General features: G+C 45.0%; 1 protein-coding gene across 2 annotated transcripts in view; it reads right to left on the bottom strand.

Moving 5' to 3' along the window:
- Positions 1-26,913, bottom strand: part of LOC138739607 (interleukin-5 receptor subunit alpha-like) — a 54,678-nt gene extending 27,765 nt beyond the window's left edge. The window contains exons 1-4 of one of the 2 annotated variants that reach the window (XM_069891977.1): positions 26,482-26,913; positions 17,391-17,524; positions 3,209-3,329; positions 239-420 (exon numbers count right to left, since the gene is read on the bottom strand). In XM_069891977.1, coding sequence (XP_069748078.1) covers positions 239-420; positions 3,209-3,329; positions 17,391-17,481 — 394 coding nt within the window. In that variant the 5' untranslated portion in view covers positions 17,482-17,524; positions 26,482-26,913. Of the gene's footprint in view, positions 1-238; positions 421-3,208; positions 3,330-4,385; positions 4,521-17,390; positions 17,525-26,481 lie in introns of those variants that run through there. The other variant, XM_069891978.1, reaches the window with a different exon arrangement.
- Between the last annotated feature and the right edge of the window lie 508 nt (positions 26,914-27,421).

Raw genomic sequence — 27,421 nt, 5'->3', positions numbered from 1 at the left:
GACAAGATTAGACAGATTTTTTTTCATAGTGGGAGATTATGGAGACAAGGCAGGTAGTTGCAGGCTGAGCCTATCATCTGATCAGTCATGATCTTATTGAATGGCGGAGCCAGCACGATGGCCTGAATGCCCTTCTCCTGTTCCTATTCCTTATGGATCCCATGTTTCCCTGCTGTGTATGCAATGACTTAAATGTACAATGAAAAGACAATATAAGAATGTAGAGAGTTGGACTTACAATATTCTAATGGAAAAATATCAATGCATTTAGAATTATTCAGCTTATGTTGATGAGATTCTACGGCACACACTCTGACATCATCATATAGGTTCAGCATAAAATTACGGACCATGCAATTGATTTTGCCTGGTTGGATTTTGTCACAGTGGGTGGAATAGGATATCTCTTCTTCTTTTATCCTGGAGACAAAAAAAAACACAGCAAAAATAGCATCTGTGCTATGAGGGTGAATACAACAAACCAAATTGTTGGATGTGGCTGTTGGAGTGAAGAGAGATTAAACTCCAGGCACATCACAAGGGAAAGGATTGATTCAGAATTTATTGTTATGAACATGTCATTGTTTTGCAGCTACAATCATAGTTTAAACGTCGACATAAACCACCTCACAAAATAAAAAATAGTGCAATAAAGAGTCAAAAGAAGGCAGTGTCTGCGGGTTCATTGATCGTTCAGGAATCTGATGGCAGAGAGAAAGAAGCTGTGCTCCTGAGGTGTTCCTCTTCAGGCTTCTGCATCTCTTCTCCTATGGTAGCAGAGTGAAAGAGGGCATGGCCTGGGTGGAGGGGCCACCTTGAGGGTAGAGACTGCCTTCTTAAGACACCGCCTCTTGTACGTGTCCTTGATGGAGAGAAGACTGGTGCCTGCGATACCGCAAGCCAAGCTAACAACCCTCTGAACTTTTTTTCTTGTCCTGAGCATTGGCTCCTCCATACCAGTCTAGCCCCTTTCACACTGTGAAATAAAGTGGGTTGAACCAGCCAATTTAGCAAGTCTGTAGCAGGTAATCTGGTGGTGTGAAAGGTCCCAGACTGGGCAGGGTGAGGAAAATTCAGCCAGGCTCTGACTCTTGGTGCAGGGGGTGGGGGTGGGGGTATAGTATCAGAGCCCGGACGAGCTAACTTGTTCATCACTCTGTGGCACAGTGAATGGTCAACCAGTTCGACCAGGTAACATTAGTGATGTTAGTTCCTGCGTGCGTACATCAGTTTGCTACTATTAGACGTAACCTTGAGATGATTTAAAGCCCAGGTATCCTTTACAGCTCCACCGGTCGTCCTTTGAAATATAACTGCACAGTAATATTTCACAGGGCGGCTGGTGGAGCCGTCACAGGGCAGCCGGCGGAGCTGTCAGCGTGTACCTGTGCTTTAAATCATCTCAAGATTACTTATAATATCTAATACAATGCAATGCTATGTAAATAGTTGTTTTACTCTATCGTTTAGGGAATAAGGACAAGCTGGTCTGTGGGTTTGAACAATCTGAAGCCGACTGCGGAAGATATTCCCACAGCTTTTATTACATTGAGTGCGCATGGGCTTTATCCCCGCGACAATTTCACTGCCCTGCGTGTCTGTAGTATGACATCACAGCTGATGGCGGGGCCCCCCTTAGATCCAAGAGATGCAGATGAAGCAGGTAAATCATGGCCCAGTGTGAATGGCTTACCGCTGTTACGAGCCCAAAGGACCTCAAAACCCAACAGCCATAGACATTCACCAAGACAAATATTTACTTAAATAAAAGTTGTTTTTAATTATCTTTAAACATGAAAACAGAATCAAACTTTAACTTATCTCTATTGACTTACTTAACCCAACTTAACCCCCTTTTAATTCTAAGCACACGTGTATGTAATGTGAGTGTAAATTTAATAAAAGTTCTTTGCTTCACAGTTCAATCTCACTTCTTCTTCTTCCAAGTTCTCTGGGTGCAGGCAATTCTTATACTGTGCACAGAATTTAACATGTGTAAAGTTCACCGGGCTTTGGTGCTCGAAAGGTAAATGTTTACCGCTCAGTGAGGTTCTTGTAGGGTTTGCAGAGAGAGATTTGTTGTTCCAGGATTTCCACAACTGAGGTACCACCAATGTCTCGCTGATGAAACTTGCCCCATCTGGGTTTTCCAGATGGTAACCTCTTTCTTCACACTACAACAGAGTTCCTTTCTGTTCCCCTTATTCCAAGAGAAACATCAAACAGATCGCACTTCCAGCCATCCACTGCTCTGGAACTTTCTGTTTCCAAGCAGCTCTTCCTGGCTTGCCCTGTTCAGCTGCTTTCAGTGTCAGAAGCTGAGAGAGCTTATTGAGATTGGTCTCACCTCTCTCTCTCTCTTTCTCTCTCTCTCTCTCTCCGACTGCAAACTGCCAGGAAGCCCATGTGACTCCTCACTTGCAAAACCCCCCCCATCTTCTTCAACAAACCACAGGAGTTCTCCTCCCTTGGTCAAGCTGTTGTCTTCGATAAACAAAACCCAGGAGTGACCTTTCTGTGAGCACTTTGCAGAAAGGTCAGAAGCCTTGCAGTTATCCAACCATCCAGCCTGTCTCCAATTCCAAACAGTGGTCTATTCATTTCATGACATCATTTCAATTAGCACCTACTTGTGAAATGCGCATAAAAGTCTCCAAAGATCCTGCAATGTTACTGAATATGAATTCTTCAGTCTTTCAAATAAGATCTGTTTTAAAATGTATGTCTGTAACCTACTAATCTTACCAAATTCTCCCAAATAATTATCCTCCATTACATCGGGTACAGCATGCCCGCTATGTTTATCCGCTTCCTAGGTGGGTTGCCAGTGTGAAAAGGAACACAGTGATGCAACCAGCCAGAATGCTCTCCATGGTGCATGTGTAGATGTTTTTGAGAGTCTTCGGTGACGTACCAAATCTCCTCAAACTTCTCGCAAAGCCGCTGAAGAGCCCTCTTCATTATTGCCTCGACGCAGAGGCTCCAGGAGATGCTGACGCCCAGGCATTTGAAGAAGGGCATGACCAAACAGCAAAAATAATGAAGGATCAGGTAGCCTGGAATCAAGCACAGAAAATTTTCCAAAAAAAAAACCATGATCTTCTGGCTTAGCAGTGAAATGATTTATTGAGGATTGGAGTTGGCAAAGCAATGTTGAAAGAATTTCACCACAGACTAATAATAGGTACCTACTAAAGGTTTGGCTTACCTATATAACAAAGTGTACTGTGTATCTGATGGTGCTGTTTCATCATTCTCCCAGGTGCAGTTAACATGGTTATTGTTATAAAACAAACAGGACAGATTGTGAATCTTGGCAGTCTGATTACCTGCAACCAAAAAAAATTTCAAACATTAGCCAAAAGAAATAATAAGTGGGCAGCACACTGAGTCTACGTGGAGACTGGACATTCTCTCGGTGACTCCTGGGCGTTGCTGTTATTTTCCACATTCCAGAAATGTACTGGTGGTTTAACTGTGTGGCGATACATTTCCTACTTTGTATATAGTTATCGTTGGCTACTGTGTATATGGAACTGGCCCGCCCAGTGATGACTCATACCCTGTGACTCCTCCCTGGTTCAGGGGGATGGTTAGCACTGCGGGGTTCAGATCACTTATGTAAAGGTCATAGGTGGATGAGAGGAATATTTGAATGTAAGCATCAGGATCTTCTCATGGATCACTGGAGGTCCAGTGGGCTGAAATATCAGGCAGAGAGATTGGAACAGTGTGGGATGTCAGATCCTGGGAGGATCAGTGGGTCTAGAGCTTGTTTAGTGGACATGTGAGTTGTAGGTGATTAAAATGGCAGTTGGGGGGGGGGGAAGGAATATTCATAGCATCAAGTCCAGTACCATGCTTTAATCACACAGAATAACCAACGTTAACAGATCTTAGTTCAATGCAGACTTATTGAGCCATACAACATTGCAACACAGAAAAAGGCCCTTCAGCCCTTCTTGCCTATGCAAAATTATTTTTATGCCCAGTCCCATTGACCTGCACCCAGTCCATTGTCCTTCATACCTCTCCCATCCATGTACAAGTCCAAATTCTTCTTAACTGATAAAATTGAGCACTTCACCACTTCCACATTCCCATCACTCACTGTGTGATGAAGTTCCCCTAATATTCCCTCTAAACCTTTTCTCCTTTCACCCTTAACCTATATCATCTGGTTTGTATCTCACCTACTCTCAGTGGGGAAAAAAAAATGCCCATCTACATTTACTCTGTCTATACAGCCCATAATTTTAAATTCCTGTCAAATTTATCCTTATTCTTCTATGCTCTAGGAGAATCATGTATTTATTTTCTGTATTTGAACAGTCAGTTTGTTTACATTCCTTTTTTGTATACATTTACTGCCAGACCTGACCCACATGAAGAATGATGCCTCATGTTAGTCTGCTGTTCATTGATTTCAGCTTGGAGATCATTCCTTAGGGGAAGGTGCAGAAGCTGTCCTCACTGGGACTTAACCCTCCTCTTTGTAACTGCATTATGAATATCTTAACAGAAAGACCACAGTCTGTCTGGGCAAGTAGCAGAACATCGAACACGGTTACGCTGAACTCGGGCTATGTGCTCAGCCCTCTCTTGTTCATGCCACTGACCCATAACTGCATGGCCAGATCCAGCCCCAACAAGTGTCATCAAATTTGCAGATGACTCAACAGTAGTTAGCCTCATCAGCAACAATAATGTGTCTCACTACAGAGAAGAGGTACTGCATGAGTCTCAATGTGGACAAGACGAAGGAGATGATTGTGGAATTCAGGAGGACCAGGAATGACCACTATACATCAATAACTCTCTAATAGAGAGAGTGGAGATCACCAATTTCCTTGGTGTTCATGTAATGAGTGACCTATTCTATGGTTGTCACTGTAGAATCTTATCCCTGGAATATCAATGAATGACATAAACTCCATAATAATGCACTCTTGACTACAAATCAAACATATATCTCTGTAACTAAGTTCTGCAGCTAAATGCAGTCACCCTTAGCATTATATCTGCAATAAGGGGATTCCCTTTATTTTGGCAAAGTGATCTCACCACCATGAAATATTTAGAACTTCCAGAGAAAGTACTGGCTTTCATAATGGGAAGTCCCCTGAGGTGTAGTTTGTGGTAATATGGAAATAGTTTCTTCACATAATCTGTTTTTGATTCTTTCAAGAGACTTTTTAAACCTCCCTTGCATCCTGAGCACAGTCCCCTCTCCGCTTTCTGCAGGGACCATCCCCTCTGTGACTCCCTCATCCACTCCTCCCTTGCTCACACCTTCTCCCTCGCCACCATTCAGGACCCCAGATAGTCCTCCCTAGTGAAGCAACACTTCACTTGTGAATCTGCAGAGGTCATCTACTCTATCCAGTGCTCCCGATGTGGTCTCCTCTACCTTGGAAAGACAAGGCACGGACCAGGAGATCGATTAGTTGAGCACTTCGGCTCTGTCTACCGCAATGAGTTGGATCTCCCTGTGGCCACCAATTTCAGCTCCCCATGGACTCATGCACTGTCAGACTGAGACCAGCTGCAAATTGAAGGAACAGCACGTCAACCTCTGTCTGGGCTCCCTCCAATTGGATGACTTGGATTTACCGGGTTTCCTTAAACTCTTCCTCCCATCTTCTTTCCCCTGTCCTTTCACAGGGCCAAAATCAATTCTCAACTTTCTTCTGATCATATCCAATTAACTCCTTTTGTCCCTTTGGTTTGGACTCCTTCCCCTCCCCTTCTCTCCCTGGTCTTTAATTCTGACCACTGCCTGTTTTATTGCTTATACCTTGAAGAAGGGCTCCGGCTTGAAATGTTGGTTATATAACTTTACATCCTATGGCCACTGTGAGCATGGCTGAAGTCTTCAAGCATTTCTGTGCTTTAACTAGAGCATCTGGAGCCTTTTGTGCTTCACTCCAAAGACCCCATAATTTTACAAGGGGTAATGATGGAGGAACATATCCCTTACATGAACAAGCATTGTTCAAGGACACTAAAGGATCAACATCATCCAGGATAGGGCAACCCACCTGGCTGAACCTCCTCCACCACCCTTGAACATACGCATCCTCCGTCAACTGCACAATGAGGTTACAATTGTCTTCTCATGTTACGTCAGCACCTCCTCCCATCCTTAGACATGGAGAAAAACAAGGGCATCAGGTATAGGGGAACATTACTGTCTGCAAGGTCCCATCCATGCCAGATGACACCTTGACCTATCACTAATGCAGAGGCTCCTCCTGAGGCAGCTCAAAAAAGACAGGCATCGTCGGCATCTCCCACATTGTAAAACAGTGAGGAAAATCTGCAACTTTCCAAGGCTCACCTGGGCTCAAGCTCGAATCGGCCTCAAGATTTATAAAACCACAAACTTAGGCCATTTTCTCTGTAATTTAAGATACACCAAAAACCACTTAAGTTAAACCTTCTCTGATCTCAGATTATTGTCAGAGTACATACATGACATCATGCACAATCCTGAGTTTCTTTTTCCTCCGGGCACAGCACTTACTGGTAGTGCAAATTAAAACTGTACACATGTAAACAAATAAAAACTGTAAACCAATAATTAATATAAACAAACTGACTCTGCAATATAGAGAGAATTTCAAAACCAATAAAGTGCTGAAGTAAGGGTCCTTAAATGACTCCCAGATTGAGTTTTTCATTGAGGAGTCTGATGGTGGAGGGGTAGCAGCTGTTTCTGAACCAGGTGGTTCGAGTCTTGTGGCACCTAGACCTCTTTCCACATGGTGACAGTGAGAACAGAGCATGTGCTATGTCTTGATCATTAGTGCTGCCCTCCAACAGCAGCAATCACTGTAGATGTTCTCGGAAGTGGGGAGGGTTTTGCCTGTGATGTTTTGAAGGGCTTTACACTCAGGGGTATTGGTATTTCTATACCAGACCATGATACAGCCAATTAGCAACTTTCCACCACGTAGCTGTAAAAATTTGCCAGGGTTTCTGATGTCATATCAAACCTCCGCAAACTCCTGAGGAAGTAGAGGCGCTGATGTGCTGTCTTCACGATGCCATCAGTGTGTTCAGTCTAGGAAAGATCCTCCGAAGTAGTAACTCCGAAACAACTTAAATTTGCTCACCCTCTCCATCTCTGATTCCCACACTGATCACTGAGTCATTCACATCTAGGTTTCCCTTCTTGAAGTCAACAATCAGCTCCTTGGTTTTGGTGACACTGAGTGCGAGGTTCTTGTTGGTGCATCATTCAGCCAAGTTTTCAATCTCCCTCCTGTAGGCTGACTCATAACATTTATTTATACCCATGGTATCGTCTGCAAATTTGTAGATGGTATTATCATAATACCGATCCATACAGTCAATGGTGTAAAGTGAGTAGACAGGGGACTAAGAACACAGCTCTGTGGTGCGCCCTTACTGATGGAGATTGTGGAGAAGATGTTCTTACCAATCCTCACTGATTGTGGTCTGAAGGTGAGGAAATCCATGATCCAATGACATAGTTGGGTGTTGAATCTATGGTCTTGGTGTTTGAAGGGATGACAGTGTTAAATACCGAACTGTGTCATTGATAAAGAGCATCCGATGAATGCATTTTTGCTCTCCAGATGTTCCAGGGCTTTGTGAGATGCCAGGGCCACTGAGATGGCACCTACTGTAGACTTTTTGCTATAACAGGCAAATTGGAATGGATTCATGTCACCACTCAGACAGGAGCTGATTACCCCCAATACCAGTCATTCAAAAACTTCATCACTGTGGATGTAAGTACTACTGGTCTGTCCTTCTTCATACACTGATAAAGCTTGATAATGGTTTGTATATACTGCAGTTAACTGCATTTAGATTGGGGTCAGGATTCACGCTACCAATGAATCAAAAGAAAGGGATTTCACTTCCACTCCAGAGATTTGTTTTAGACTCATTCTGTATTTCACAGCTGCCAAAATGGGCTACGCTGTAGTGAATACTCTGGTAGGGCTACTAAATGAATACATCCACACAGGCTTAGTCAGCAAAAGACTGCTTATTCCTCCTTTCGTATCCCTCCTGATCCGGGCTCCACGAGACCGGGAGCAACGTCACCACGTGCTTACCACAAATCTGCGGGGCTGGCGTGTTTAAAGTAAATGGAATGGGAGCCCCGCGCCCTCTAGAAAGAGGCACAACGGTCCAGTGAGCTGCGGTTTCAGGCCCAGGTGAGTGAGCAGCGACTCGGCGAGCCACCCCAGCGATGGTTCGCAATGCGCGGCCGCTCGACCCGCTAGAACACGGTATTTTAATGCATATTTTAAAAATACCTGGGATTCTTTTTCAGCATTCATCCCTGTTAAATATGGTATTAGTACAGTGGGCTCTGGTTAAGTTCCCAAACCAGATTTGAACCATAGGGTTCAAATCCCACTGTGACAGCTGTGGAATTCAAATTCCAGATTAAGATAAGATATTATTTGTGGTCATTTAACTTTTTAACCAAAAATAGACCTTATTTGCAAAAAGAAAAAAAACCGAAATGTAATCAGGCAGACAAAGATTTGCCATGAGCATTGCCCAGCTCCCCTGACAGTCAGAAAAAGAGAAACAAAAGAGAGTCTCCTCAGATTCGTAAGTGTCCAGGAATTTCCTCCAGTGCTCCTGTGGCCTCTGCAGCTGGCAGAAGACTGGAGTTCAGTTCAAACCATTAGCAGCCTGAGGTCCAAAGGTCAGATTTTAGATCTAGATTTATTGTCAGAGTAAATACATGACATCACAGACAACTCTGAGATTCTTTGCCTGCCGGGTGAGGCAGAATGACCACTTACTGGTTGTGCAAAAAAAAAACTGTACTGCAAACAATTTCAAGTTTTTTTTATTTATATAGCACATTTTATTCAACTTGCATTGACAAAGGGCTGCACCAACTGTTCAAGGCATTGGTGAGGCCGAGTTTGGACTATTGCGTGCAGTTCTGGTCTCTAAATTATAGGAAGGATATCAATAAAGTGGAGAGGGTGCAGAGAAGATTTACTAAAATGTTGCCAGGATTGTAGTATCTAGAATATCGAGAAAGATTCAGTGGACTGGGTCTTTATTCATTGGCGCGTAGAAGGTTGAGGGGGGATTTGATAGAGGTATATAAAATTATGAGGGAAATAGATAGAGTAGATGTGGATAAGCTCTTGCCCCTGAGGGTAGGAGAGATTGGAACGAGGGGCCATTAGTCAAGGGTTAAGGGGCAAAACTTTAGAAGTAACATGAGAGGAAGCTTCTTCACTCAGAGAGTGGTGGCTGAGTGGAATGGCCTTCTGGAAGAGGTGGTTGCAGCAGGGTCAATTTTGTCATGGATGTGAGGGGGTTGGAGGGTTATGGGCAAGGAGTAGGTAGGTGGAACTAATGAAGTTTCACTTAAATCAGTACAGACTAGAAGGGCCGATATGGCCTGTTTCCGTACTGTAATTGTTATATGGTTTAATGATTATATAAACCAAGGCAATCAATCGAAACCAGTTCAACTAATTACAGAACAATAGATTAAGGCATTATAAATAGACCACAATTGCAGTGAATAGTGCATTGCTGTCTGAGATTAGGAACGCACAAAGGGCTTCAGACGTAAAACGCTAATGACAGAAGGTACATTTTTAACCTGGATCTAATGCAGTTGAGGGAGGGGGCTAGTTTAATGGTCAGGGGAATGCTGTTCTACAGTTTAGGGGCTGCAACCTCGAAAGCCCAGTCTCCCCTTTGTGTGCGCTTAGTGCATGTAACAGCCAGGCATCCTGTGGAACCTGATCTGAGCTATTTGGGAGCAGAGTAGGGCTAAGTAGATCAGAGATATGGGGGGTGGGGGGGTTGGAGGAGAAAGGGGGGCAAGGTCATCGAGAGCCTTATATGTAGCTTGAAGTCAATTCTGAGCCACACAGGCATCCTCTGGAAGGAGGCCAGAATTGGGGTAATATGGTCCCTCTTCTTGGCACCTGTCAGGACCCTAGCCATGGCCTTCTGAACCAATTGGAGGCCGGTTAGGGAGGGCTGGCTAATCCTAGTGTGTAGAGAGTTAGCATAGTCCAGGTGTGAGATGATAAGTGTTGAATAACCATTATAATAAAGAAATAAAGAACTATAAACAGATAATGAATGTAAACAAACTGACTGTGCAATAGTCAGTTTTTAAATCAATAAGGTGTAAAAATGAGTCCCTGACTGAGTTTGTTGTTGAGGAGTCTGATGGTAGTGGGGTAGCATCTTTTCCTGACCCTGGTGGTGTGAGTCTTGTGGCAGCAGCGAGAACAGAGCATGTGCTGGGTGGTGTGGATTCTTGATAATTGCTGCTCTTCTATGATGGCAGCATTCCCTGTAGATGTTCTCAATAGTGGGGTGGGTTTTCCCTGTGACATCCTGGGCTGCATCCACTACCTTTTGCAATGCTTTATGCTTAGCGGTATTGGTGTCCCCACACCAGACTGTGATGCAACCGGTCAGCACATTTCCACCATCCATATGTAGAAATTTGCCAGGGTTTCTGGTGTCATACCAAACCTCCGCAAACTCCTGAAGAAGTTGAGGACTGACGTGCTTTCTTCATGATGCCGTGAGTGTTTTGTATCCAGGGAAGATCTTCCAAGTTAGCAATTCTCAAGAACTTAGCTCATCCTCTCCATCTCTGATTCCCCCAGTGATCATTGGATTGTATACCTCTGGTTTTCCCTTCTTGAAGTTAACAATAAGCTCCTTAGTTCTGATGACATTGAGTGAAAGGTTGTTGTTGTTGGTGGCCCATTTAGCCAAGTTTTCAATCTCCCTCCTGTAGGCTGACTTATCACCTTTCTCTATACATCCCACTACCGTGGTATCATTGGTAAAGTTGTAGATGGTTTTATCATCTTACCAACCCACACAGTTGTAGGTGTAAAGTGAGTAGAGCAGGGGGCCAAGAACGTAGCCCTCTGGTACTGATGGAGTTTGGGGAGGAGATGTTCTTGCCAATCTGTACTGATTGTACTCTGGAGGTGAGGAAATCTCTGACACGATGAGGAAGCCTTTAGTGGTCAAGGTCCTTCAGAGCTTTCTTTCCCTCAGCATCCTCTCAAATGTTGGTTCTGATACCTGGTTCTCCTGGGCCAGTATCCAGCAGGCCGCAATCTGGTGTGAGTCCTTTGACCTCAAGTCGCCAGAAGTTCACAACCGTTGTAGGCTCCGTGCCCACAAGTCAACAACAACTTGCCGCCTGTGTGTGTCTTTCAGCCACAGAGCCCCTTGCTAGTCTGCTATGGTCATCCCAGTCCTTGGGGGTCATCTCCTCTGCTTCTCCTTCTCAACAGGGTTTTTTTTCTCCCCATTAATAGTGCCCCACACTGGTCCGCTGCTACCTCTCTAGGCCGCTGCCGAACACAGGCACCGTGATCTTTGGCCCAGACTCTGCAGTCATGGGCCATAAAATAAAAACACCATCTGTTCCTTTAACAGGCCATGACTGCCTGTATAGAGCCATCAGTAGTCAAACCCTTTGGGGGAGTGCTGTTCCAGCTGCGTGAGGGATTATAAGTAGGGAAGATGGCCATTCTCTGCCACGTTTTGAGCGCAGAAAGCAGCCCCGAAGGCTGAAGCGGACCGGTGAGGCTGTCACAGCCCGGACTGGCCACCCTATGACAGCTCCCGCTGGCTACCCTTGCCCTGATGGCTTCCACCAGCCCCCGCTGCCCCGACGGTTTCTGCCGGCCCCTGCTGCCTTGAGGGGGTCCTGGAGGGAGAGGAGTGAGTGGGGAGATGGGTCATGGGCTGACGGCATCATCAGCTCGCTTGCAGCAGCTGTACATTCAAATCAGGCAGCGCTCCACCGATTATCCTTCCCCGAGAAGGGTTGGAATCAGCACCTTGGAGCAAGCCTCGGCACATTCAGAGAGCTAAGTCTTTAAGCGTAAGGGCGAAGAACTTCCACCTTTACAGATGGATGTTTTCCCTGCTTGAAAATGCCTTTGGATGCAATGGTCAATTGAAAATGATTTCAGTGCCAATGTGATCCATCTTGAGTAATTTATTATTAACTTATAACGTAACTTATAACGATGTAGAGGTCACTCTTTGCAACCAATTATGGCATTCCTCAATAACATGTATCATCCAATTTGGATGAGGTTTATACTTAGAAAATAAATAATTAAAAATGTAAAATTTAAATATGTGAATGCTAAGGGGAAGTACAAAAAATTAGAACCACAACTCGTTCGTTCAGGTGCCTTGCCATTCAATGTGGGCAAGCATGACTCTCCGTCCATCAAGGTCTCGGACCCTTTGAATTGTTGTTGCTGCTTCCCCTGTTTCTAACCCTGATTAGTCCATGTATCATTCCCATTCTCTGTCTGCGTGATTTGCTCAGTAAACGGAGGTGTAAGGCGGTCCTTCCGCCCGTCAGCCTACAGGTCACCCTTGCTACCTGTTTAGCCTCCCAATCAGGGCCCTTCAGGCCCACAAGTCCGTGCCAAACAAATGCACCAATGAACCTACAACATCCCCGAACGTTTTAAAAGGTGGGAGGAAACTGGAGCACCTGGAAGAAACCGTCACAGGCATGGGGAAAACGCACACAATCTCCCAACGTACGCCGCCGCATTCAAACCCCTGAGTCGCTGGCACTGCAATAGCGTTGCGCTAACAGCTACTCCAACTGTGCCACCTTACATTATACAGTATAATGGAGGAGAACAAATTTAACACAATGCCAATTTAAAAGTTTTGCAAATAATACATTGTTGAAGTTGTAGGTTACATTTATTCCCTCTCAGGTTATTTCCAACTCATGTTGTCAGTTGGGCTTCTTCCTGAGCAGTTCTTAAGGAAACAAAAGGGTTTGTCAGACTATTGCGTGATACACTAACTGCCATCCATTTTCACAAGCTTCCTGTCCTCTTTATAAAGTTAGCACGGAGTCGCTTCATTAACACTCACCACTTCAGTGAGAAAATATTCCCAGGGCTTCACTGGGTGATATAGTGGCAGCTACCTGCACTTCAATTGGGAATTCTGTGTTCCTGTTGAGGCCTCACCAACATCAGAGAGACTGGATGCAGACTAGGAGATGGTTTTGTTGAGCACCTTTGCTCTCTCTACTACAAAAATAAGGATGTCCCAGTAACAATGATTTGAATTCCACAGACCATTCCCGCACTGACATCTCGTGCATTGCCAAACCAAGGGTACCCACGAATTGGAGAAATAACACCTAATAACAACTAATATTCTGTCTGGGCATTCTCCGACTAGATGACTTCTCCAGATTCCATTAAACCCTCTCACCCATGTCATTCTCTTTCCTTATCCCTGTTTCCTTTACTCCAGCTTCCATCCACTTCCCTCTCCTGTCAAAAAACACACCGGTCCCCCACCTGTGTCCACCTCTTACCTGTCAGCCTGTGCTGTTCCCTTAACCTTCCCTCCCTCTTCTCTCCTCCCTTTTTTACTCAGGTGCCTGCCTGCTTTTTGAAACAAACTTGACAAGGCATTGGCTGCCCTTTACTTGCCTACAGACACCACTTGACCTGCTGAGTTTCCCCAGCACTTTTGGGTATTGCACATGAACCCCAGCTAACTGCCGACTTTCCTGTTTGTATTTTGTCAGCAGGAAGTAAGTCACAAGCCGAGCCAATTGTGACACCTCAGGCTCAAGAGACTGGTCTGCCACAAGTTCTCAGCCTATTTTAGAAGACTTTAGGAGCAGAATTAGGCCATTTAGCCCACCGAGTCCTTCCCGGCATTTCAGCATGGCTGATTTGCTAACCTTTTTAACCCCCATTATCCTGCCTTCTTCCTGCAACCTTTAATTCCTTTCCTAATCAAGAATCTATCTACCTCCTTCTTAAATATATCCAATGACTTGCTCTCCCCGGCAATGAATTCCACAGATTCACCACCCTCTGGGTAAAGAAATCCTTCTTCATCTCTGCTTCAAAGGGACATTTATGTAATCTGCAGCTGTTCCCTCTAGTCCCAGATTCCCCCACCTTGAAAAAATACTCCCCTCGTCTACTCAGTTGTGGCTTTTTAGTATTTGATAGGCTTCAATGAAAATACCCCTCAAAGATCATACTTGTGAACCTTCCCTGGACTCTTTCCAATGCCATGATATCCTTCCTTAGATATGGAACCTAAAACGCTTCACAAAACTCGAAGTACTGTCTGACAATTCCGTATAAAGCCCCAACATTACATTCCTGCTTAAATATTCTGTTGTTCTGGAAATGAATGCTCCACATTGCATTTGCCTTCCTTACCATTAACTCTACATGAAAGTTAACCTTCAGAGAAACTTGCGAGGAGTCTCAAATCCTTCTGTGCCTCCAATTTCCGAACTTGCTTCCCATTTGGAAAATAGCCTACACTTTTATTTCTTCCGTCAAAGAGCATGAACATACACTTCTCTGTACTGTATTCCATCTGCCATTTCCTTGCCCATTCTCTTAACTTGCTCCTTCTCCAGACTCAGTGATTCCTCAACGCTACCAGCCTTTCCACCTATTTTTGTATTGTCCACAAAAGCCATCAATTCCGTCATCCAAATCATTAACATATAACAAAGTTGGTCCCAGCACTGAGCCCCGTGGAGCAACAGTAGTCATTGCAGCCAACCAATAAAGGACCTCCTTTCTACTCACTTTCTGCCTCCTGCCAATTAGTCAATGCTAATGCATTTCCAATAATACCATGGGGCTGGGTTGGCACCAAGGTGGGGCATCTGCAGGCATTGTCCCCACAGGGGTGGTTCTGAGCACCCCCCCCCCAAGTGAGGTGCTGTGCACCCCCCGCATACAGTTGCGACCATCCCTGGCTGTCAGACCCACCCCATTCCCTCCTCCATCAATAGCATCTAGGTTGACGCACGCTAGCGACTCCCCAGCCGTGTCACTAGCATGTGTCAGGCGTCAGTAGCACCTAGTGACGCTTGATGCAATAAAAAGTGTCCTCGTGCCCCACGTCGGAGGGGCAGATAGCGTTAATGACAGGTAGGTCCCACACCATACACCACCCCCCCCCACCACCAAGTCAACAGGTAGGTCGATGAGGAGTCTTTGACAGCTCCTGGCCTGTACTCATTGGAATTTAGGAGAATGAAGGGAGATCTCATTGAAACATTTCGAGTGTTGAAGGGCATGGTCAGAGTAAAATTAGAGATGTTAATTGTGAATCCTGCTCAACGTTGGTGGAGTCCCGTGTCTAACTTGAGGAAGGAAAGCAGGATTTGACCTGCTCAACATTGGTGGAGTCCCGTGTCTAACTTGAGGAAGGAAAGCAGGATTTGACCTCTTCTGCTTGAGTGTTTGAGAGTCGATAAAGGGTTTCAAACTAAAATGCTGACTGATCACTTCTTCCCATGAATTTTGTCCGACCTGCTGAGTTCCAGCCAGCATTCTTTTGTTTGCTCATTTTTTTTTACCCAATCCTGAATGATTGACTTCAGACTGGATAGATTTTTTGCTGGAGTAAGAAAAAAAGTAACATGAGTCAAAGGAATTTTCTGGTTATTCTTTTGCAGAGCACAACTTTCCCCACAAGAAATAATTTGAAAAATAATATTTAATAATATTCACAATTACAACAAATGAATAATCTCAATAAATTTGCCATACAAATGATTTGCCATACCAACCATTTTATCGCTTGTAATAGCTCTCTCTTTTAATGTACAAGTATGTTCTTTGGCTTGGCTTCGCGGACGAAGATTTATGGAGGGGGTAAAAAGTCCACGTCAGCTGCAGGCTCGTTTGTGGCTGACCAGTCCGATGCGGGACAGGCAGACACGATTGCAGCGGTTGCAAGGGAAAATTGGTTGGTTGGGGTTGGGTGTTGGGTTTTTCCTCCTTTGCCTTTTGTCAGTGAGGTGGGCTCTGCGGTCTTCTTCAAAGGAGGCTGCTGCCCGCCAAACTGTGAGGCGCCAAGATGCACGGTTTGAGGCGTTATCAGCCCACTGGCGGTGGTCAATGTGGCAGGCACCAAGAGATTTCTTTAGGCAGTCCTTGTACCTTTTCTTTGGTGCACCTCTGTCACGGTGGCCAGTGGAGAGCTCGCCATATAATACGATCTTGGGAAGGCGATGGTCCTCCATTCTGGAGACGTGACCCATCCAGCGCAGCTGGATCTTCAGCAGCGTGGACTCGATGCTGTCGACCTCTGCCATCTCGAGTACCTCGACGTTAGGGGTGTGAGCGCTCCAATGGATGTTGAGGATGGAGCGGAGACAACGCTGGTGGAAGCGTTCTAGGAGCCGTAGGTGGTGCCGGTAGAGGACCCATGATTCGGAGCCGAACAGGAGTGTGGGTATGACAACGGCTCTGTATACGCTTATCTTTGTGAGGTTTTTCAGTTGGTTGTTTTTCCAGACTCTTTTGTGTAGTCTTCCAAAGGCGCTATTTGCCTTGGCGAGTCTGTTGTCTATCTCATTGTCGATCCTTGCATCTGATGAAATGGTGCAGCCGAGATAGGTAAACTGGTTGACCGTTTTGAGTTTTGTGTGCCCAATGGAGATGTGGGGGGCTGGTAGTCATGGTGGGGAGCTGGCTGATGGAGGACCTCAGTTTTCTTCAGGCTGACTTCCAGGCCAAACATTTTGGCAGTTTCCGCAAAGCAGGACGTCAAGCGCTGAAGAGCTGGCTCTGAATGGGCAACTAAAGCGGCATCATCTGCAAAGAGTATGTATGTACTGTAGAAATCACTGCCTGATACACATGAATCATAACATTCATTACCTATTTATTTAGACATACAATAGAGTAACAGCACCTTCTGGCCCATGAGCACACAACCCGCAAATACATCTATTAACCTATAACCACCTCCCCCCCCCACCCCACCCCACCCCTTCCCAAGCACATTTTTGAAGGGTTGGAGGAAACCAGAGCACTTGGAGGAGAACATAAACTCCTTGCAGACAGTGCAGACAGATTCCAACCCCGTGCTGTTTTAGCATTGCTCACACACAGAACGAATTACAGATGCTAGCTTGGAATGACATGATATTCAGGGTCAGCGCCAAAGGCGGGAGGGGCCATCAGTGGGCATTGTCCCTTCCCGCAGCGAGGTGATGTGCCCCCCCATACGCTCGTGGCTATTGCTCGCCGACAGACCCGCCCCTGCCCGTGAGCATCAAGCACCATTAGCGTCTAACGTGATGCACGCTAGCAACTCTCCACCCGCCCCTGGCTGCGTCTCCACCCAATAAAAGCAGTGCCTTCGTCTGCTATGTCAGAGGGAAGAAGGACTACAACATTAGTCAGCAGGTAGGTACCAGCATCCACCACCACTGAGTGGGTTTACGACCGTTGGACTATGCCTCCCCCCCCGCCCACTCAATAACCCCAATGCCCCCCTCGAAACACTCATTCTGGGCCTCACCCTGCTAATATTTATGAATTGAAATTACTCACCCATTCCAACTCCAGAAGTGGAGGAAAACTGATGAAATACTATCATCCAAATCATGGTCATTTGTAGGAAAATGGAGATGAGCGGTATCATTTTGGGCGTCCAAACTCAAATAAAATGACAGTTCCAGCAGAACCTAGGGAGAACATGGGTGTGGATTAGAACACCTTGTGATTATGTTCTTGCTTAACCTTTGAAGGACTGCCATCTACTTGATCATTCTTTTGTATTTTGTTATGCATTTCATCTTGAGACCATGTATTCTGAATATTTATTTTTCTAAATTTATTTTATTTAATATTCCATACATGCAGTAACTACAATTATATTACTACAAACAATTCATGGCTCATGAGAACTGTTACATGACCACCTGTCACCTCAGCATGACCTCCCATTGTCCATGTAATTGTAATGGTCTGTGAGGTGATAATGAATACATGCAAGATAAGGTGTGGCTTTCAACATTTGTCTGGTTTAATGTTTGCCCTCACATGAGGTTCCAACCACTCATTAAAGCCATCACTTAGATCGCACATGTCAAACTCAGGCCCGCGGACCAAATTTGGCCCGTGATATAATTCTATTTGGCCCGCAAGATCATATCAAATATGTATTAGTGCTGGCCCGCTGGCCGCCAGGCCAGTATAGCACATGCACAGCTAATACTACAAATCCCAGAATGCTTTGCAAATGCGTTGGCTCCGGCCCGTCAGCCCGCTAATTGCCCCCACCTCCTCTCTTTACCTTCATTAGCATCTGCGACCTGTCGCCTAACTCACATGTAATAAACCCCTTACGAAAAATGGCCAAACGAAAGACAGAAAACAGGACCTTTCAAGACAGGTGGGAGGCAAACTCTGACCCCAGAGTTTGATGAACTTGCATCTAAGAAGAGATGCCAAGTATCTGGTTTAGACCCAGGTGCATCAGAGTAAATCACAGTGTAGCAAGCTAAGCTTGGATTCATATTTTCTTTGGTTAACTTTGGACTGTTCAATAGTTGAAAGATTGGATTTTCATTGAAGCAAGTTGTTAATTTTTTGACTTGTTGGCTTGTGAAAAAAAAACCCATTTAAAAGGAGCTTAAAAGCTATAGAGAAATATTATTTATTGAATATTTTATTTTTCATTTGTTAATGCTTCTTCTGGAAAGAGTTTAACCAAAACTATTATTAAACATTTATTTTAATAAGAAAAAGTTTAACATTACATATGTTGAAAGAAGAGAAAACATGCAGATGTTGTTGAAAATTTTCAATAAATATTTAGTTTGGCCCACGACTTACTCCAAGTTTTAAATTTTGGCCCTCTGTGAATTTGAGTTTGACACCCCTGACTTAGATTGTGCCTTCAACCATCAGTTGGCATTTTTACACAGAAACTTTGGAATTATTCCAGAAGAAAAAATGGCATGCTTATTTCTGGTATGTCGCGACGTGGTCGTTAACACAGCGCACTATGAGAGCACTTTTACCCAGTCTTCCCGTGTTGTGGAGTTTGTCGGGGTGAGGGGGGGGGGGGGTGGCGAACGTCATATTCATTAGGCCCATTTCTTATGGAGTGGCTGCGACCTGCATTTCCGATGTAGAGAAGGCCACAGAGGGTACACTGGATGCAGTAAATAAGTTCTTTGGAGGTACAGGTGACGTGTTGCTTCACCTGAAAGGTCTGTTTGGGACCTCGGACTGTGGTGAGTGAGGAGTTGTGGGTGCAGGTATTACACCTCCTATGACCACCCTATGAAGGTGCAGGTGGTGGGGGGGGGGGAATGATGGGTGGGGAGGGAAGAGAGCATAAGGGAGTCACAGAGGGAGTGGTTCTTACAGAAGGCTGAGAGCAGAGGAGAAGGAAAAATGAGTCTGGTGGTGGGGTCCTGTAGTAAGTGACGGAAATTCCGGTGGATTTGGAGTCTGGTGGGTGGTAGGTGAGGATGAGGGGGGATTCTGTGTTTATTGTTTCTGGGGGTGGGGGAGCCTCGGGCAGATGTGCGGGAGACATGTGTGAGGGCTGAGTTAATAGTGGTGGAGGGGAAGCACATTTATGGAAGAAGGCAGACATCTACGAGGCTCTCGACTGGAAGACCTCATCATGGTACCGCTTTTACCCAGTCACAATGTCCTGGTGAACCCCCTCACCATGATCATCACTGACTGCACCAACATCAGTAGAAAAGTCCAGGTGTGAACGCAGAACATGAATTTTCAATGACGTTGTACTTCATGGTTTTGTATGCTTGAGATATGTTGTCAATCAGCTACTTTAAATTCTTTCCAAGCATGCCCAGGCCTGATTACATTTGCCTAGCATGTGCACTGAGTGAATGTCTAGGCCTGAACAAAGCAGCTGGTTTTGAGGGCACTATACTAATAGACATGCTACGACAGGAAATCACAAAAAATGGGTATGCGACAGGAGAATGTTAAGGTAATTATTATGATCTGCAGACCAAAATCCATAAAATACACTCAAACATTTTCAGGAAGCAAAATCTTTGTTGTCTTGTGTAATTAATAAATATTCTGTTGGGTTTTTTCCCCACTTATTCAGCTTTCTGAGATACCTGTGGTCATTCACTGCTTTTTAAACTACCTGATGTCTAAAGATTTTGTCTCCATGATTGCCTGGTCAAATGTTTTCTTGCATGGACTGAAACTCTGAATATTTGTCTGTCTCTTGCAGGGATGGGCAACCTGTTTTTATAAACTCACATTCCATCTTAAGTATTCCCTATGTCATAAGCGCTCTGTGATTGGCTTAAGGTGGGATGTGGGTGGGAAGGGAAGGTGGAGAACCACTGCTCTAGATCCAATTGTTACTGAAATATTTTGCCTGAGAAAAATTGTCATTGGCCCATTTCCTTTGGAGTTCAGAGACCGTGCACATAATGAGTCAATGAGGGACAATTAAAACAGTGGTTTGCAAACCTTTTTCTTCCCACTCACACAGTACCTTTAGCAATCTCTTACTAATCACAGAGCTCTTAAGGTGTAGGGAATACTTAGGTGGAATGTGAGTTTTTAAAGACAGGTTGTCTAACACTGGTCTATTGTATCATTTATTTTCCTCTGGCAATATTGTGGTGATTTAGTTTATGCAGTTGTTGTGGAAGCAAGTAATAACAATGGTACACCTCCCTCTGCATTGCTCTTGTGCACATGACAATATACCCTGGTCTCATTGTATTCATCGTTGTATGGTTAAACTCATGCCTTCAAATCTCAAGGCTCCAATGCCGAGGGTTCAATCATTGTTAGAAAAGTAGCATGGATCTCAATAACCAGAGAGCCATAGAACATTACAGCACAGAAACAGGCCCCTTCTGCCCTTCTAGTCTGTGCCGATCCATTTTTCTGCCTAGTCCCACTGCCCTGCAACCACTCCATACCCTCCAGACCTCTTTCTTCTGATGAACAATAGAACATTACAGCACAGAAACAGGCCCCTTCTGCCCTTCTAGTCTGTGCCGATCCATTTTTCTGCCTAGCCCCACTGCCCTACAACTGTCATGATAATGAATATGTATGAGATGTACCGGAAGTCACGTGGTATGAGAGAGAGATAAGAGCACAAGCAGGAGAACAAAGGAAACGGGAGAATAAAGACACTCAGAAGTTTACCTGATAAAACTTGTGTTTAATGTTTTATTAACTTCACATTTTGGGCCACAAATGTGACATTGGCGACGAGGATGAAAGAAGCTTGAAGAAAATTAAAGACTAAACAAGATTACAGAGGATTACAGACAACTTCAAGGTGATAAGAATTTTCTCTTTGGCTTAGTATTTTGGGGCTGGAATATTTCCTCATGGCTGGTGCAAACAATGACTTTCTAACACATAGTGGAATTGCTCATTTTGACCCAACGGGTGATGCAAGCACTGTAAGTGTGAAGTGGAAGGCATGGCTGGAAGAATTTGAATCCTACGCTGACAGTCGTGGCCTATTTCTATATACCGGTACAGTTGAACAAAAAGCGCAGAGAAGTGCGTTACTTCTTTTCACTGCAGGACCCTCAGTTCGGGAAACATTTAAGACACTTTTGAATACTGGAAGAAAGGATGAGTACCAGAAAGCGGTAGATGCATTAAATGCACACTATGTAGTGACACCGAATGCTACATTTCAATGCCATTTGTTTCAGAGAACGAGACAAGAAGATTGCCAGACAATTGCTCAGTACGTGACGAGACTATGCCAGCTAGCTGTTGGATGCAATTACATGCCAGCTGATTTGGACAACCAATTATTGGATCAAGTTGTACAGCACTGCAGATCAGATAAACTCAGAAGATGTCTACTGGAAAGAGGGAGTGAGTTGGAACTCACTGATGCTTTAACAATTGCTGCTGCATTAGAAGCTGTTGAAGGGCAATTTCATACCATGACCCTGAAAGACAACTCAAGCCAGCAAATTAAGAGGCTCTCACATCGCCATAACCAGCCAAGATATACGTTGACAGAGGACGTGGAGTGTTATCGATGTGGAAACCGAGGTCACTTTGGAAAAAACCCATATTGCCCGGCCAAAGGCAAAGTTTGCAGAAAGTGTGGAGGTAAGAACTGCTTTGCAAAGAAGTGCAAAAGCAAGTCCAATGCAGACCAGAAGAGGAAGAGTACAACTTCCAAAGGCAAAGCCTGGGGGAAAGGAAAGTATCCTGGAAAGAAAGATACCATTCGCCAGATAGACGGTGACGATGATGATACCCAGGAGGAACAGAGTTGTTACCAATTTACGTTGAATGAAGTACATCTTGAGAAGGTCCCAGTAATCATTGGTGGAGTGACAGTGCAGGTCATTGTAGATTCAGGCAGTGACAGTAATGTGATTGATCGACATTTATGGGAGAAGTTGAAAAGGAAAAAGATCATCTGTACCTCAAAGAAGTGTTCCAAGAAACTGTATCCATACACAGCAACCAAGCCATTGCAGACCATTGGATGTTTTACTGCAACTGTTGAAGCTGGAGATAAGTACACCGAAGCAGAGTTTATGGTCATAGAAGAGAGGGGAGAACCATTGCTGAGTAGAAGCACAGCGCAAGACCTGGCAATACTTCATATTGGAGCTTGTGTCAATTCAATTCAGTCATATGAGGATATGAAGCAAGAATTCCCCGCAGTCTTCCAAGGAGTAGGAAAGCTGAAAGGTCGACAATTGAAGCTAGCGGTAGATGAAACGGTCAAATCCAAGGCACAACCAATGCGCCGAACTCCGTTTGGACTTCGTGGGAAAGTTGAAGCCAAAATTAAAGAATTGATCGAACAAGACATTATTGAACCGGTGGAACATTCGACACAATGGGTCAGCCCAGTAGTGATTGTGCCCAAACCAAAGGGTGACATAAGACTATGTGTTGACATGAGAATGGCCAATGAAGCTATAATTAGAGAACGACACCCTATACCAACAGTGGAGGAAATACTTCAAGAACTAACTACCAGCAAGGTATTCTCAAAAATTGATCTGAAATGGGGCTATCATCAATTAGAGCTGGATCCAGGTTCCCGAGATGTGACAACATTTGTGACTCACTGTGGATTGTATCGTTACAAGAGACTATCATTTGGAATTAATGCAGCTTCTGAGATCTACCAGTATAAAATCCATCGAGTGATTCAAGGCATTCCTGGAGTTGCCAACATTTCTGACGACATCATAGTCCATGCACCAACGAAGGAAGAGCATGACAAACGCTTGAGGCGTGTACTATCTAGACTACAGGAGGCAGGCCTTACCGTGAATGGAAACAAGTGCCTGTTCGGTGTGTCAGAAATGGACTTCATGGGACACAGACTTACAGGGGAAGGACTAAACCCTGCAGAGGCCAAGGTGAAAGCTATTGCAGAGGCACGTGCACCTCAGAACGCAACAGAGGTGAGGAGTTTCCTAGGATTGGTCAATTTTTGTGCAAAGTTCATTCCTAATTTCGCTACAGTGGCAGAACCACTAAGGAAACTAACCAGGAAAGGTGTACCATTTCATTTTGGATCTGAGCAGAAGAAAGCGTTCACAGCGCTGAAGCAAAGCCTGACAGATGCAAAAACTCTTGGATATTGCGATCCGGCGGCATCAACCAAAGTCATAGCGGATGCCAGCCCGGTTGGTTTAGGAGCCGTGTTGGTCCAGATGCATGATGGAGGACCGAGAATCATTGCCTATGCCAGCAGATCGTTATCAGATGTGGAAAGAAGATACTCTCAGACAGAGAAAGAAGCACTCGGACTTGTATGGGCCTGTGAGAGGTTCCATGCATATTTATACGGCATTGAATTTGAACTCATCACAGATCATAAGCCATTAGAGGTAATCTATGCACCTAGATCCAAACCATGTGCCAGAATAGAGAGATGGGTACTCAGACTACAACCCTACAAATATAAAGTAATCCACATTGCAGGGAAAGGAAACATTGCTGATCCGCTGTCCAGATTGGTGAAGGATGGTGGTCCACAATCCAAGTCAGAATTGGGAACAGAAACAGAGAGCTTTGTACGCTTCGTAGCTATTCAGGCGACACCGAAAGCTGTGACTACGAAGGAAGTCGAGAGAGAATCCGAACGTGATCCAGAACTCATGGAAGTAAGAGAATGCATGCAGAGTGGACAATGGGACAAGTGTACTCACAAGGCTTACATTCCCATTAGAGATGAACTTTGTTGCATCGGACAGTGTGTATTGAGAGGTTGCAGATTGGTGATACCACAAAGATTGAGACCGAAGATCGTATCCTTAGCGCATGAAGGACACGTAGGTATTGTTGGTACCAAGCAAAACCTCAGGACCAAGGTATGGTGGCCAAGTTGTGATAAAGACGCAGAGAAATTTGTTAAAACTTGTCATGGATGTCAAATCACAAGTAAGAGTAATCCGCCAGAACCGATCCGGAGTACGCAACTTCCGACAGGACCATGGATCGACGTAGCTGTTGATTTTCTTGGACCTTTACCGACGGGTGAATCAATTATGGTAGTGATAGATTACTACAGCAGATACTATGAGTACGTGGTGTTGAAGTCCACAACCACTGAAAAAACAATACAAGCGTTAGCAGAGATATTCGCAAGATATGGATTACCTGTTACATTATACTCTGACAATGGTCCACAATTCATTTCAGAGACATTTGCGGAATACATGAGGACCACAGGTATCCACCATCATAAAGTAACTCCAAAATGGCCACAAGCCAATGGAGAAGTAGAGAGACAAAATCAGTCCATTGAAAAATGATTGAGGATTGCACACGCAGAAGGACAAAATTGGCGAGAAGCATTGCTATCTTATGTGGCTGTCTATCGAGCAACGCCTCATGCAACCACTGGAAAAAGTCCTGCAGAAGCATTTTTTGGGAGAAAAATCCGCACAAAAATGCCAGAAATAAAGGAAATCCGAGACGACCAGGAGATGAGGGACCACGATGCTGAAAAGAAAGGTGCAGCAAAGCTGTACACAGATTCGAAACGTGGAGCCAAGTACTCAGACATCATGCCAGGAGATAATGTTCTAGTGAGGCATGAAACTGGTGGTAAGCTAGACACATTTTATTACCATCAACCCTATACTGTCGTATCCAGAAGTGGCAGTATGGTGACAGTCAAGTCTCCGACTGGAGTCCTGCATAAGAGAAATGTATCAGGTCTAAAAAGGTACCAGCCCAGGGATACATCGAGCGAAGAGGTTGAAAGGCCAATACGAGATGCTGAAACTGAGAGACCTGATGATGTTTCAGAGGCAGTTACCAGCACTCCTGATGAAGTGACTAGAGCGCCAGAAACACCCGAAGCCGTGGCGAGCAGTATTTCTGACGCCGAGAGTGAACAACCGAGAAGCGACGACAATATCGCAGGCAGGCCGAAACGAAACCGGAAACCGCCCAAATGATATGAAGACTTTGTGTCATAGTTTTAATAAGAACTTTGGGACAGTATTTTAATCTTATATCATAAAGTGCATGTATGAGTGGTGTAGGAAGTAAATTTTATGTAGTTGAGTTATAGTATTACCATTAGTTACGATGTTTGTATGTTTCCGAGGGATATTGGTAAGTGAAGGTAAAGTTTATTTCTGATTAAAGGAGGGATGTCGTGATAATGAACATGTATGAGATGTACCGGAAGTCATGTGGTATGAGAGAGAGATAAGAGCACAAGCAGGAGAACAAAGGAAACGGGAGAATAAAGACACTCAGAAGTTTACCTGATAAAACTTGTGTTTAATGTTTTATTAACTTCACATTTCGGGCCACAAATGTGACAACAACCACTCCATACCCTCCAGACCTCTCCTGTCCAAATTCTTCTGATGAACAATAGAACATTACAGCACAGAAACAGGCCCCTTCTGCCCTTCTAGTCTGTGCTGAACCATTTTTTTTCTTGCATCGTCCCACTGACCTGGACCACATCCACAGCCCTCCATACCTCTCCCACATCCTGCCTAAATTCTTAAGACTGAGCCAGCATTCACCACTTCAGCTGGCAGCTCGTTCCACACTCCCTGGGCGAAGTCTCCCCCGAAGCGTTTCCCCATTCACCCACGTCCTCTGGCCAGCATCTCACCGACCCTCAGTGAAAAAAAAGCATGCCTACATTTGCTCTGTTTACCCCCCTCATAATTTTAAATGCCTCCATCAAATCTCCCCTCATTCTTCTGCATTCCAGGGAAGGAAGTCCCAACCTTTCCCTGTAACTCAGGTCACGAAATGAGGGCAAGAGGCTGGTGAATCTTCTCTGCCCTCGGTCGACCTTCTAGATGGGGGGTCAGATCAAAAGTTAACACCAGGGACGAGGGTTTTCAGAAAGAAGGGGATTTAATAAAAGAGCAATATCTCCACGGCACAAGATCTAAAATATCGATGTTAAAGATAGCAAATCACAAAAAAATATGCTGTTGAAGTAGAAACACAAAATGCTAGAGAAGCTGAACAGGTCAAATGGAGCCAAGACTCAACTCAAGCCCGAAACATCCCCGTAATGTATCGTTTACTACATAGGGGACAATGTTTTTGACCTGCTGAACGTCTCCAGCGTTTTATCTTTTTTACTAAGAACACAGCCTGACTAGAATAGAAAGTAATAGCCTTTCATTACCAGAGACACGACTTCGAGCAACAATATTCCAAGTGGGGGCCAATCATTCCAATTTGATCTGTCAGTCGAAGAGGGATTTGACGGAACAGTCGATGGTCGCTCCCGGGGGCAAGTCGGAAAGAAGCCTATTGATCTACAGATCGTGGGGCGGGGAGAGTGCGAGAGCCGGCCCCGCTGCGGAGGTGCAGATGAGGGGGAACGCCAGATTTAACGAGGGAGGGAGGGAGGGAAGGGGCGGCAACTGTTACTCATTCCACGCCAGCCAAGGCAAGACGGTGAATCACCAGGAGGGGTGAGACTCGCCATGTCCAAGACTCAAGAGGCTGGCAGATGGGACTGAAGATCGCCCGCTGGCCAGAGAAGCTGCAATCCCAGGCTTTCTGCGGGTTCGCAGGGCTACTTCTGTACGAGAGAGAAATCTCTTTTTGTGCGGTGCCTTTGGATATCCTGGGCTTTGTAAGAGAGAAGTCTCTTATTTTAACTCAAGAACAGGAAATAGCTCGATTCTTCTGATCAGAATCATGTGTTTATTGTTACAGACTAATCTGTTACATTAAGATCTGTATCCAAATTCTAACTGGCGGCAGGCGGGGAGGGTATCAATTGTATCAATTGCATCAAATTAGGCGGTGAATCAATAATCTCCCTGGAGCAATGCAGGTCAGCATGGCACTTTCAGGTGGCCAAAATCCCCCCCCCCCATTGTAAAGCCGCACATTATGCCCACAGGCGGCTGTCGGGAGGCCACTTGAAAGCGCAGGAGGCGAATTTACCTTGAGGGATAATCGTAGGTGCTCTGATGTCCCCCTCCCCGCACTGGAAGTGGCAGCTCAGGGGATGGCAGTCAGCTGGCGAGCGCCCTCCACCCCTCCGCCCCACCCCGGGACTTGGGAGAGCGGGACAGCGGTCTCAGTGTCGGGACGTCCCCGCTCTAATAGCC

Source organism: Narcine bancroftii, chromosome 7, assembly GCF_036971445.1.
Source record: "Narcine bancroftii isolate sNarBan1 chromosome 7, sNarBan1.hap1, whole genome shotgun sequence".
Classification (NCBI taxonomy): domain Eukaryota; kingdom Metazoa; phylum Chordata; class Chondrichthyes; order Torpediniformes; family Narcinidae; genus Narcine; species Narcine bancroftii.
Note: the sequence above shows the minus strand (reverse complement) of the source record. Positions and strands in the feature narration are given on the sequence as shown.